Here is a 10,895-nt window from a genome sequence, read left to right as displayed (position 1 = left end):
ACACAGGAACACATCGAGAGATGGTGAGAATATAAAGAGTAGACTTAGAAGCAGCAGTTCTATGTTATACTTGAACGCCGTCTGCCTTTTTAGACTTTTTGGAAAATCCACACATAAAAATTTAAGATGAACATATCAGTTATTGTAATAATGCGGATTCGATTCAAGATGTCTTCTCGAGAACGAGCCAGTACACTGGTTCTTTCTGGTTCACACTAATTATTTCTGCTTGGCAAACTTGGGCTGTTACTCTTCCTGGCTAAGATCAATGGTTTGGGAGAGGCTCTTGATCGTCCAACCCGATCCCACAACATGTTGACTGCTCCACTATTCTGTGCTGAAGGTTTGAAATGCAATTTCCCTGTGGCAGCGCATCACGTTTGCTACTTGGAAATTTTGTTTCTGTTCCAGTTCTTCTGCTCATGTCCCACAGAAACCTCTCTGTGCTTCAGAAGAGGAAATGCCTTTTATAGCATGGATGTTGCATGTTGAAGGTCTATTAGTCAGCAAGAAACGGTTTTGAGGGACGCTGATTCAGTGTAGGGTTAAAAAAAAAGATCTCACAAATTGATTATTGAGGTAGTCTTGAGATAAATCTAGAAGAAGGAGGTGCAAGCCACAAATAAAGTCAAAATGCAATGTTTTGCTCATAAATGAAATGAGCTCATGCTTAGAATTGCACAAAGTAAATGGCGATGTGGGAGGAAAATCTACTCAAAACAAAGTAGCTCTATGCTCAGTCTGATTGGACACCATTTTTTAAGTATTGTTCTAGATTGTCAGCTGGATTTGGGTCTGAACGTTGACTGGCTCATTCTGACACATGCTTCGCTCTATTCTAAATCATTCCACTCTGACTGGATGGTGGAGAGTGAACTGCTTCCTCAGTCTCAAGTGTTTTGCTGTGCTTAACAGATTTTCTTGCAGAATTTCTATGAATATATTGCTCCCTCTGTCTCCCCCTGAATTCTGATGAGTCACCCTATTCCTGCTGAAGAAAAGCATGATGCTGCCACCACCATGCTTAACTGTGGGAGTGGTGTTCAGAGCCATATGAAAATCTCAGTTTTGATCTCACCTGACAGGATCTCCTTCTTCCACATGTTTGATGCCTCCCGTGGCTTAATAACAAATTGTGGCCAGATTTGAGTGAAATACACAAAAAGTGAAATACTAACACCTGTCCTGTTCACAAATTTTCCCACCTGAGCTGCACATCTCTGCAGCTCCTCTAGAGTTACTATGGATCCTTTGGCTGCTTCTCATATTAACCCTCAGACTGAGTGCATGTCCTCACCTCCGATGTGTCAAGACTTTAATTATTTCCAGAAGATGAAATGAGAAAAAGATAGTTTCTACATACTGTTTACTAATTTGGCAAAAGACAATCAATTGTGCTGCACTTTATTTAGGGGTGTAAGAGTGAGTGGAATCACATTTTTTTTATTGGTAAACAAAAAACAAAAAATACATATTTCTATTCCACTTCACAACACATCTCTGTGTTGGTCTATAAATTATGAAATCTCCAGAAAATGCATGAAGCCTTATGGATGAAGTGACTGAACTTAAAATAAGTATGGTGTTTATGAATAATTTGTGAGGCTCTGTAAGTAGGGGTATAAACCCGGGGTCTTCAAATTCAGGCCTCGAGGGCTGGTGTTACTGTGATGTAACTGTTAGATGTGTCCCACGTCCAACATGCCTGAATTAAATGGCTGAATTACTTCCTCAGTTTGAGGTCACGTTTGCAAGAGTCCTAATGACCTCCTTATTTGACTCTGGTGTGTTGAAGCAGAAGCAGCAACTTTTCAAAATGTGTTCAACTTTATGCTCTCTTTTTTCACAAATGTTAACATCAGATGTTTGCCAAGTGACTGCTTGACTATAAAACAGGAAAGGGGCGATGACAAGATTTGGCTGTAAACTCGTTAAGAACTTTAGTGACACTGATCTTCTTTTCTAATATGGTGCTGTTTCACCGTCGTCTAAAGCGTCATCCTGAAACCAGCTCACACGCCTTCCTTTCCCGTTTGCCCAACCCCCCGCGCCATCAAACCTTCTCCCTCGCTCTCACCCCAACATGACTACAAGAATCAACGCTCCTGAGCATCACGGGAGTTGTAGTTCCCGCCTCGCTAGCACGTTTGAGAAGGCGAGGCTTCAGCAAAATACAACTCCCATCTCGACCTTCGCACGCCGAGCCCCGTCGTCCAATCTGAATATGTGGGAGGAGCGCGTCCGCCCACAAAAGCCACAGCTATCTCCCCGTTATCGTACCCAATTGTGCACGAATTAAAGAGAATAGGCTGAAAATACAAACGCAGGTGGCGGCTCGTTTCAGGTACGCGGCGGACGGCGACGAGACGTCCGCGCGTCGTGTGTCGTCGGGGGAAGAAGCGGCGGGTGACAAGAGGCAGGAGCAGCGAGGAGGGTGTTGTCCTGGTGCTTAAATGGAAGTGGGTGGGCCTCCACGGTCACACACCGCCAACTTCTCTGTGGCCATCGTTCTGACAAGCACAAATTAGCTCGTTTATGGACTGCCTGTTCGGCGACAGCGACAGAAGACGGGGGCAGCGAGGAGTCCGAAGGTGCAAAGACGGTCACGGCGCGTGCTGTTGTACCCCTTATTTTCGGGGGGCTGCTTGATTGTGCCTCCGCTTGGCACCGCCCTTCCTGGCTGGTGGGTGGTTTCGTCAAACGGGCTGATCCGCGACGGCCCAGAGCCGAACATATAGGCCGTCCTCCGCCTCTGTACCCGGCCGGCCTTCTACCGTGAACTACACCCTCTCCCTCTCGGTATATTAATGCGTTATGAGTGGTAGGTACCCTCCCCCCTCTCCGTCTCCACCCCTCTCTCGTTTTCTCTCTCTCCGTCTGACAGTTCGAAGGCTCCATGCCCCCTTTGATATTGATGATGAGGTTACTTCTTTCTCTTTAGTCTTTATTGATCACCTTTGTTTAACTATATCTGCTTTCCACTCTCGTTTTATTTACAGTCAACACTATCTATATTACTGTCTGCTTTTGCCCTGTGACTTTGTCCTGGAAGTGATCATAAATGAAAAACAGAATTTGTTCTGAAATAATACTTTCTTTTCCACAGACTCGAAGAAGGAATCATCTGGAACAGAAGGAGGGAAAGCATCTAAACGGGGCAAAAGTTCAGGATCGCAGGTAAAATGAAAACAAGATACTTTGTTTTAGTTCATTAGTTTTTTCTTTTTTGCATTGCCTGTAGGCCAAAAATGTTCTCATTCCCTCTCAGCCAGTCAGCCAGACACCTCTGGGGGCGTTTCTCTGGTGATTTCCACTTCCTGCTTCTGTGCAGCCCTGCTAAGAGCCAGCCCAAAGCCTCATGAATAAGCCTATATGACTGTCACACTCCAGCAGATCTGCTTTTGAATTTGTCTATTTGAATTATAGTCAAATTCAGTTCCACTCATAGTTTTATCTTAAACACCTGCAGTTTTTTCTTTTACTGTTTGGCTGTATAATTTCTATTTTTAGCAAACCTGTAGAGGCTGCATACACATCCTACAGCCAGTAATGTCATGCACATGTTATGCATATGTTGTAAACTGCAGACAATCTAAGACTGTTTCCTTCTTTTTGTTAAGAGGTGTGTGACATTGAACATTTGCTCACGACCTATTTTTTTTTTTCAAAAAAGGGAGGAGAGAGAAGGCAGCATTTTGTTTCCAGTGTTCTGAGAAAAGAGAAATGTGGTTCTCACATGCCCACCCACTCGCTTCCTGTAATACCGCCCACTTCCACTGACAGCTCTCTGTCTCTTTGCTTTCTTTATGTCTTTTTTTTGTCAAACATATTTCCTCCATTCCTCATTATTCCATTAATCTTTCCTCTCTTGTTCCAATTGTTTAATTGGGCAACTGCTCGTAGTGATGATTTTGCACTCCTTACCTTTTTGCTTTATATATTTACACGATGTACTACAGTTTTTTTTGCAAAAGTATTCATTCCCTTTGAACTTTTTTACAGTTTGTCATGATAAAATCACAAACCTTATCGCATTTTATTCGTTTTTTTTGTGACAAACCAGCACAAACTAGTCCATAATTGTGAAATGGAAGAAAATGATTTTAAAAATAGCTCAGTCAGATTGGATGGAGAGTGTCTGCAATTTAGGTCTGGACTTTGACTGGGTCATTCTGACACTTGATCTAAATCATTATGGTGTAGCTCTGGCTGCATGATTGGCAGTTTTTGTCCTGCTAGTGAACCACTGTGTCCATCTCCAGTCTTTTGCAGCTTCTAAAATGTTTTCTTCCAGGATTGCCTTGCATTCAACTCCCACCATTTCTCAGTAAATTCCGAACAACCTCCCTTGTCCTACAGTAGAAAAGCATTCCCACTGCATAATGCTTCCACCACCATGAATCGCCATGTGGTTAGTTTTCCAGAGTTTGAATGGGCCTCTAGGATTAGTGCTCTCCATGCCTGGCCTGTCAGTTTAGGTCGACGGCTGCATTTGTAGGACGTTCAGAGTTTGTTCGGTATTGTTATAAAACCTAACACTGCTTTGAACCTCTCCATATCGTTACTCCCGACCTGTCTGCTGTGTTTTCTGGTTTTCATCCACTGCAAGAACACAAAGGCGTAAAGTATATGTGGTCTAGTTTCCAGTGCAAATATCTTGGTGCACTTAAAATAAGACAAGAATGACTTAAAACTAACTTTTCAGCACGATATAGGAGCTTGTTTTAAGTATATAATTCATTGATATTGATGAAAAAGTTCTAGTTATAAGTGAAATAATATGCCAGCGGAACTACTGCTTTTTCTGTGTGTCTTATTTCAAGTGTACTAAGATATTTGCTTTTTGTTCACTAATGTTGAAACTAGACCAAAACTACTTTACGGCTTTGTGTTTTTTGCAATGTGGTGTTTTTTGTTCAATAATGTTCTCTAACAAACCACTGAGGCCTCCACAGAAAGGCTTTTAAATAATAAACTAGGAAACTCTGGTTACTAATTAATTCCAGAGGCAATGTAGGTTTTATTTAGGGGTTAGACAGTAAAAGGGATCATTTTTGAGTTTTTGCTTTTAAGTTGCGCCATCATCATTTGTCTGTGCCTTTAACAAGATCTCACCTTTTCATTACTTAAAGGATTCCTCTCAGCCGTCTCCGCTGGCTCTGCTAGCAGCCACCTGCAGTAAGATCGGAGGGCAGGGGGGAGCAGAGGGGTCCCAGGCCCAAGCAGGTGCCCAGCAGATCCAAGTCCAGGCCAGTCAGATCCAGCTCCAGGCGGGTCAGCTTCAGGGTCAGATCGTGTTGGACGCAGCCGGGGGCCAGGCCCTGGTGCCCCAGCAGCTAGAACTGATCCCTGCTCAGTTCACGGGGAACGGCTGGCAGATCATTACGACAGCGCCAACGATGGCCAAGGAGAACACCAGTCAGCCTGTTGCTGTGACGGTGGCTAGCACTCTGGCCAATGACAGCTCACCTGGAGGACGCAAGGTAAAGGTTATTGGGGGAATCGTGGCTTTGGCAAACTTGATTTTATGCTTCTGCGCCAGCATGCATTACAACTCGTCTCCTCTTTGGCAGCTGAAAACAACAAGTGGCACCAACAGTATCCCAGCCAATCAGCAGCAGCAGCAATTCCAGATCATCCAGGTTCAGAACCTGCCCAATGCTGGAGGCGGCGTCCAGTATCAGGTCATCCCTCACCTGCAGACTGCTGATGGACAGCAGATCCACATCAACCCTCAGCCGGCCTCCATCGGGGCCCTGTCTGAGCAGGTGCAGCTCATCCAGACCCCAAACTCAGGCCAGGCCCAGGCCATTCTCCAACCAGCCAACCAGCAGGCTATTCTACCAAGCACAGCCAATCAGACGGTCCCGTTGCAGATCCGTCCCGCACAGACTTTTCCCATTCAGCTTCAGACGCTGCAGGGCTCCCAGACTCCCGTTATGACGACCGTACCCATAAACCTCGGCGGCATGACTCTGGCTTTGCCGGTAATCAACAACGTGGCGGGGAGTGGGGCAGTGCAGCTCATCCAATCGGCAGATGGCACGTTCTCTGTCGCTAACGGCAACCAACTGGTGACGACGGCAATGCCGGGAGGAGTACCCACGGCACCCGGCGCCGGGTCGACGCCAATGGCAGCCGAAGGGGACGGTGCGTCAGATGGCGCTCAGGGGGTCGCGGCCGCACCTGACAGCACCCCCGATAACACCCAGGTACAGAGCAGCGAGGCGGACTCCCAGAGCCAGAACCAGGCCAACGGGCTCCAGAACCAGTCGGACGCGGCGGGAACCATCCAGCAGGTGATCGTGGGCCAGGTGGGACACCAGCTGGTGCAGCAGATCCAGCTGCAGCCCCCCGCTCAGAGTCAGGGTCAGACGCAGAACCAGCAGCAACCACAACACATTCAGACCCTCCAGCTGGCGCCTGGACAAACCCTGCAGCCCATCCAGGCCTTCCAGAACCCGGCGCAGGTTCTTATCCGCGCTCCCACCCTGTCCTCCTCTGGGCAGATCACCTGGCAGACCATCCAGCTGCCCGGCGGGGTCTCCTTGCAGGGCGGCCTGGGGGCGGCGGTGCCACAGCAGCTGACTCTGGCTCCGGTGGCCGGTGGGACGGCAGTAGGGGGCGGGGGACTGGTGTCCCTGAGTGGAGCCCCCCTGACGCTGAGCGCGGCCCAGATCAACCCGGGTTCAGGCGTCCAGACGGTCAGCATCGCTGGACTTGGCACTGCAGGGGTTCAGGTGCAGGGTGTTCCTCTCACCATCACTGGTCTACAGGGTAAGACGTTATAGACTATGTATAATTTTCACATTTACAATTCAAAGCTGCTGTATTTGAGCTCGTTTGTTTCAGCCAATTTTCATTTGATGTAACTAAAACCATTTTGGATCTAGTTCTGCTTCCTCTGTTTTCTGGCCACAACAACGTGCTTATATTAAAAAAAACTACACAATGTTTCAATCTCTCGTAGGTCAACCACAGAGTCAGGACGCGGTTAAAGTTCAGCCTTCTCCTGTGACGGTCACTGTCGGCAGCGTGGCCTCGGGTTCGTCAGTGAGTCCAGACCAGCTCGGCTCCGTTCAGAGTTCTTCGGACCAGGAGGGACCGCCCAGCAAGAGGCTACGACGCGTTGCCTGTTCCTGTCCAAACTGCAGGGACGGAGAGGGAAGGTACAGATTAGAGCAACGCACCACAACACACAGGAGCGGGTTGGACTTTATTATTTTTTTACTCAGCAGTCTTTCTTAATTAAAAGACAGAAATATGACAGAATGAATGCCGTATGATGCAGAAGATAGAAATGAAGTGAATGCGGTCTTTCTGAACTTTTCACGTCGACACTTGTGACTCACAGACGGAACACGCTAACATATAATTTGAGTAATCCTGTAGGAAGTTTTTGTTTATTTTTTAGATGGTTTTTGTCTGGGGAAAAAGTTTATTAACAAAACTATTTGATCCACAAAATTAATGCTGGAACACGTCATCATGTCGTGAGGACATGACAAACCAGAAAGTGGGTCAGATTTGATTGGAAGATTGATGGAGCTAAACATAAGAAGAAGAAAAAAAACAACGTTAATGCCACCAAGAGCTTTGACTAAACAACCAGGAATGATTTGAATGAAATGTGTTGGAAGGGTCCAGTCAAAGTCCAGACTCACAATAAATACAATAGAAAATTTGTGGAAAGAATTGAAAATTGCTGTTTATATATCGTCCAGTCTGTCTTAAGCTTGCTTGATTCTGTTGTAATTATAGCAAACATATGCTAATTTGTGAAATTTCTTTCTTTCTTGATGGAGACAATGCATATTAATACATCAACCAAAATATACCAATTTGAGTTTTTTTAGACATGTCTCTCCTCTTTGCATTATGCTACCACAAAAATGTTAGGTACTATAAATATATTTGAATGACACCTTGAAAATACTGGAATTTTCTTTAAAGGTCTTGCTGTACACTGCAGTTAAACTGAATTCCCACCTTTCGTGTTTGTAGGAACAGCGGAGACCCGACCAAGAAAAAGCAGCACATCTGCCACATGGAGGGCTGCGGGAAGGTGTACGGCAAGACGTCTCACCTGAGGGCCCACCTGCGCTGGCACACCGGCGAGAGGCCGTTTGTCTGTAACTGGATCTTCTGTGGGAAGAGGTTCACCCGTAGCGACGAGCTGCAGAGACACCGGAGAACACACACTGGTAGGCCAAACACACGAGCCTGGTCTGAAAGGAAGCGCTAAGGTCCGGTTGCATTTGTGACACTGAACCCATTTCCTTTTGGAAAGCTAAAATCTAAAAGAGGTGGTAAATGTCTGGCAGAATAAACGGCAACATCTAAAAGAAAAAAATTCCAGGATGCTGGTTAGCAGCTGTGATTTAATCTAATTTCCTTTCATCTGCTGTGCTAAAGGAGAGAAGCGTTTCGAGTGTCCTGAATGCTCCAAGCGCTTCATGCGCAGCGACCACCTATCAAAGCACATCAAGACTCACCAGAACAAGAAGGGCGGCGCCGCCGTCGCCATAATCACCACTGACGACATGGAGGAGGACCCTCCCGAAGGTCTGGCAGAATCCCCCCAGATTGTCGCCGTGGGAACCCTCACGCGGGACTCTGAACCCGCTACGCCCACCACCTCCAACCACCTGGAGGAAGAAGAGGAGGAAGAGTTTGAATAGACAAATCGGAAGTTCCTGATATTTTTTTTTTGCTGTTGTTGTTGATTTTTGGAGGCGTTTGCAGGGACTTTTGCATAATTTTAAAATTGTTTTCTTATAAAAAGGAACTTAAAAGAGGATCATTTAATGGTCGTGAAGTGGACAAAAAATATATAGACAATACAATCTGAAGAAAACTAACATATAATGAAATATTAGTTTGGCTTTTATGTAATAATCTATAACATTTCCATGTGCATTGAGGGGACAGAATGTAAGTAAGATGAGCACAAGACAGGGGGACCTGAGGAAAGTAAAACCATCCAACAGTGAGAGGCATTTTCTTAACAAGAATCCAACTCTATGCACAAAGATGTGTTCCTGTTTCATACCTGTCTGACAGTGCTGAGGTCAATCATGGTACAGGGCGGTTGCAGAGCGGCAACAGCGCAGGGGCAGTCTGGGACATTGTGTGTGTATGTCTGTGTGGATAAGTGTGATCCGTGCAGATGAGTGTGTGTGTGTGTTTGTGTTCCCGTTCTGCTCCAAAGATGATCTACCTATGGTGAGTTTTATTCAAGGTTCAGGTTCAGTCCTCAGATCAGATTCAGGTGTTGATTTGTTTGATTAGTCAACAAATTATTCTTAAAGAGGAAATTCTAAAAGAGAAGAAGAGTAGCGGGGGGAAAAAAAGCACATATAAAAAAAAAAGATTTATAAATAATGCATTCCTTATTGAAGCGCAGTGGCCATTAGAATACAAATAAAAGGTTTCTATAGAGAGAGAGAAAAAAACAATCTAGCTTTCTACAACTTTGTTTGTGTAGGGAAAGCAATACTTTAATGACAATCCTTGTGAAACCATGTTTACATTGTCAGGGCAAGTTTTCGTTGTTGATGCGATGAGCCGGTTTGTTTCGAGAATCAGAAAGGAAGTGCTACCGTTTGAGCAAACCCGAGAGCTCGCAGTCGTCGGACGACTGGCTTTCGGCATCAGAGCTGCATCATCGGTTTTTACACGGCCTGGCGACGGTTTTCTCAGGCGGCAGCAACGTCACTGATGCTACTTGGTGCTTCTTGTGCTTTGGTGAACCACAGCGCAAGCAGCTGAAGTAGCTAAGAGCTACAGTTGAGTTAAGCTGTTTAGCAATGTGGATGTAATATTTTTTTGTTGATGTTGCTCTGTGTTAGTTCAGTGCGTACCTTCTTTGAATTAAAAAAAAAACAACAACTTTATTTTAAAGAATTTGAATTTTTTTTAAAGCCCCTTTTCAGGTGTGTGGACACAGGACCCCATTGTGTATGGCTAATTTATTATTTATCCTTTGATTTGTAATATTTGCCTTTTGCTGGACTTGTATTTGTGTGCGTTGGTTCTAAGGTTGTGTACAGCATGTTTCAGTTCTTGCCGTAGTGCTGCTTTTCTCTTCTTCAGTCTGCTCTTTAATTAAATTTTTTTTTTCTTTGTGCCATAATGTGTTTTTGGGAGAAAAAAATAAAATAAAGAAGAAAGCAAAAAAAAAAAATTGTCTAAAGCTAAAAAGATTGATACCAAACAAATTTAGATGTTTTTAAAATCTTTTTTGTGTGACAACTAACTTTTCTTTTCTATTTTGTAGTGACATCTCATTTGTAAAATCTTTTTCTAAAGATGTTTGTTTGTCTCCATGACATTTGATAATGGGTTTTTGCCAGGTTAGCCTTAAAGGCTCCAGTTTATTGATATTTTTAAAACTGGTTTGTACAAATGTGTTATGTCAGCAAAAAAAAAAAGAGACTGAAAAAGAGATAACTTCAAGCAGAAAACATGCTATGCCTGCTTAACACTTGACAATAAAGTGAGTCTTACATTTCTTCAGATGCTTGTGTGTCTGTATAAACAAAGGTTGGGAAACCTGTTTGCATCACAAAGACTTATTAAAAAAAACATTTATTTTATATTTTACTGTGTAAATGTACACTGAAAGTTTTGAAAGGTGTCAAACTTAAGGCGTGGGGGCCAGATTCGGCCCACCAAAACCTTTTATGTGGCCATGTAGAGTCCAGATGGACACTTAAATAGAACCTTTAAGATAAGTTGCTTGCTGTTTTTTTTTAAATCAAATCAATCAAAGCTGTTTTTATCTATATACTGTCAAATTACACCAAAGTGGAAAATATCCAGTATCATTTAATTTTATCGAGTCATCAAATGCAGGCAGCTTTTTATTCAAATCTATCGGTAGTTTTATCAAC

The 10,895-nt window shown here is 44.3% G+C and overlaps 1 protein-coding gene across 1 annotated transcript; it reads left to right on the top strand.

The window, feature by feature from the left end:
• Window positions 1-1,887: 1,887 nt before the first annotated feature.
• On the top strand, window positions 1,888-10,518 carry sp4 (sp4 transcription factor). The gene is made up of 7 exons (XM_032581373.1): window positions 1,888-2,821; window positions 3,107-3,177; window positions 5,133-5,483; window positions 5,574-6,777; window positions 6,971-7,169; window positions 8,005-8,204; window positions 8,416-10,518. The coding sequence occupies exons 1-7, from the start codon at window positions 2,815-2,817 to the stop codon at window positions 8,679-8,681; spliced, it is 2,298 nt and encodes a 765-aa protein (XP_032437264.1). The 5' UTR covers window positions 1,888-2,814; the 3' UTR covers window positions 8,682-10,518.
• Window positions 10,519-10,895: the final 377 nt, after the last annotated feature.

The sequence above is a fragment of the Xiphophorus hellerii genome, chromosome 13 (genome assembly GCF_003331165.1).
Source record: "Xiphophorus hellerii strain 12219 chromosome 13, Xiphophorus_hellerii-4.1, whole genome shotgun sequence".
In the NCBI taxonomy this organism is placed as follows: Eukaryota; Metazoa; Chordata; class Actinopteri; order Cyprinodontiformes; family Poeciliidae; genus Xiphophorus; species Xiphophorus hellerii.
This window is presented reverse-complemented; position numbering and strand designations above follow the sequence as displayed.

Coding starts and splice junctions, on each gene's coding strand:
- sp4 (XM_032581373.1), top strand. Junction 3,178..5,132: donor GCAAAAGTTCAGGATCGCAG/GTAAAATGAAAA, acceptor CATTACTTAAAG/GATTCCTCTCAGCCGTCTCC. Junction 6,778..6,970: donor CACCATCACTGGTCTACAGG/GTAAGACGTTAT, acceptor AATCTCTCGTAG/GTCAACCACAGAGTCAGGAC.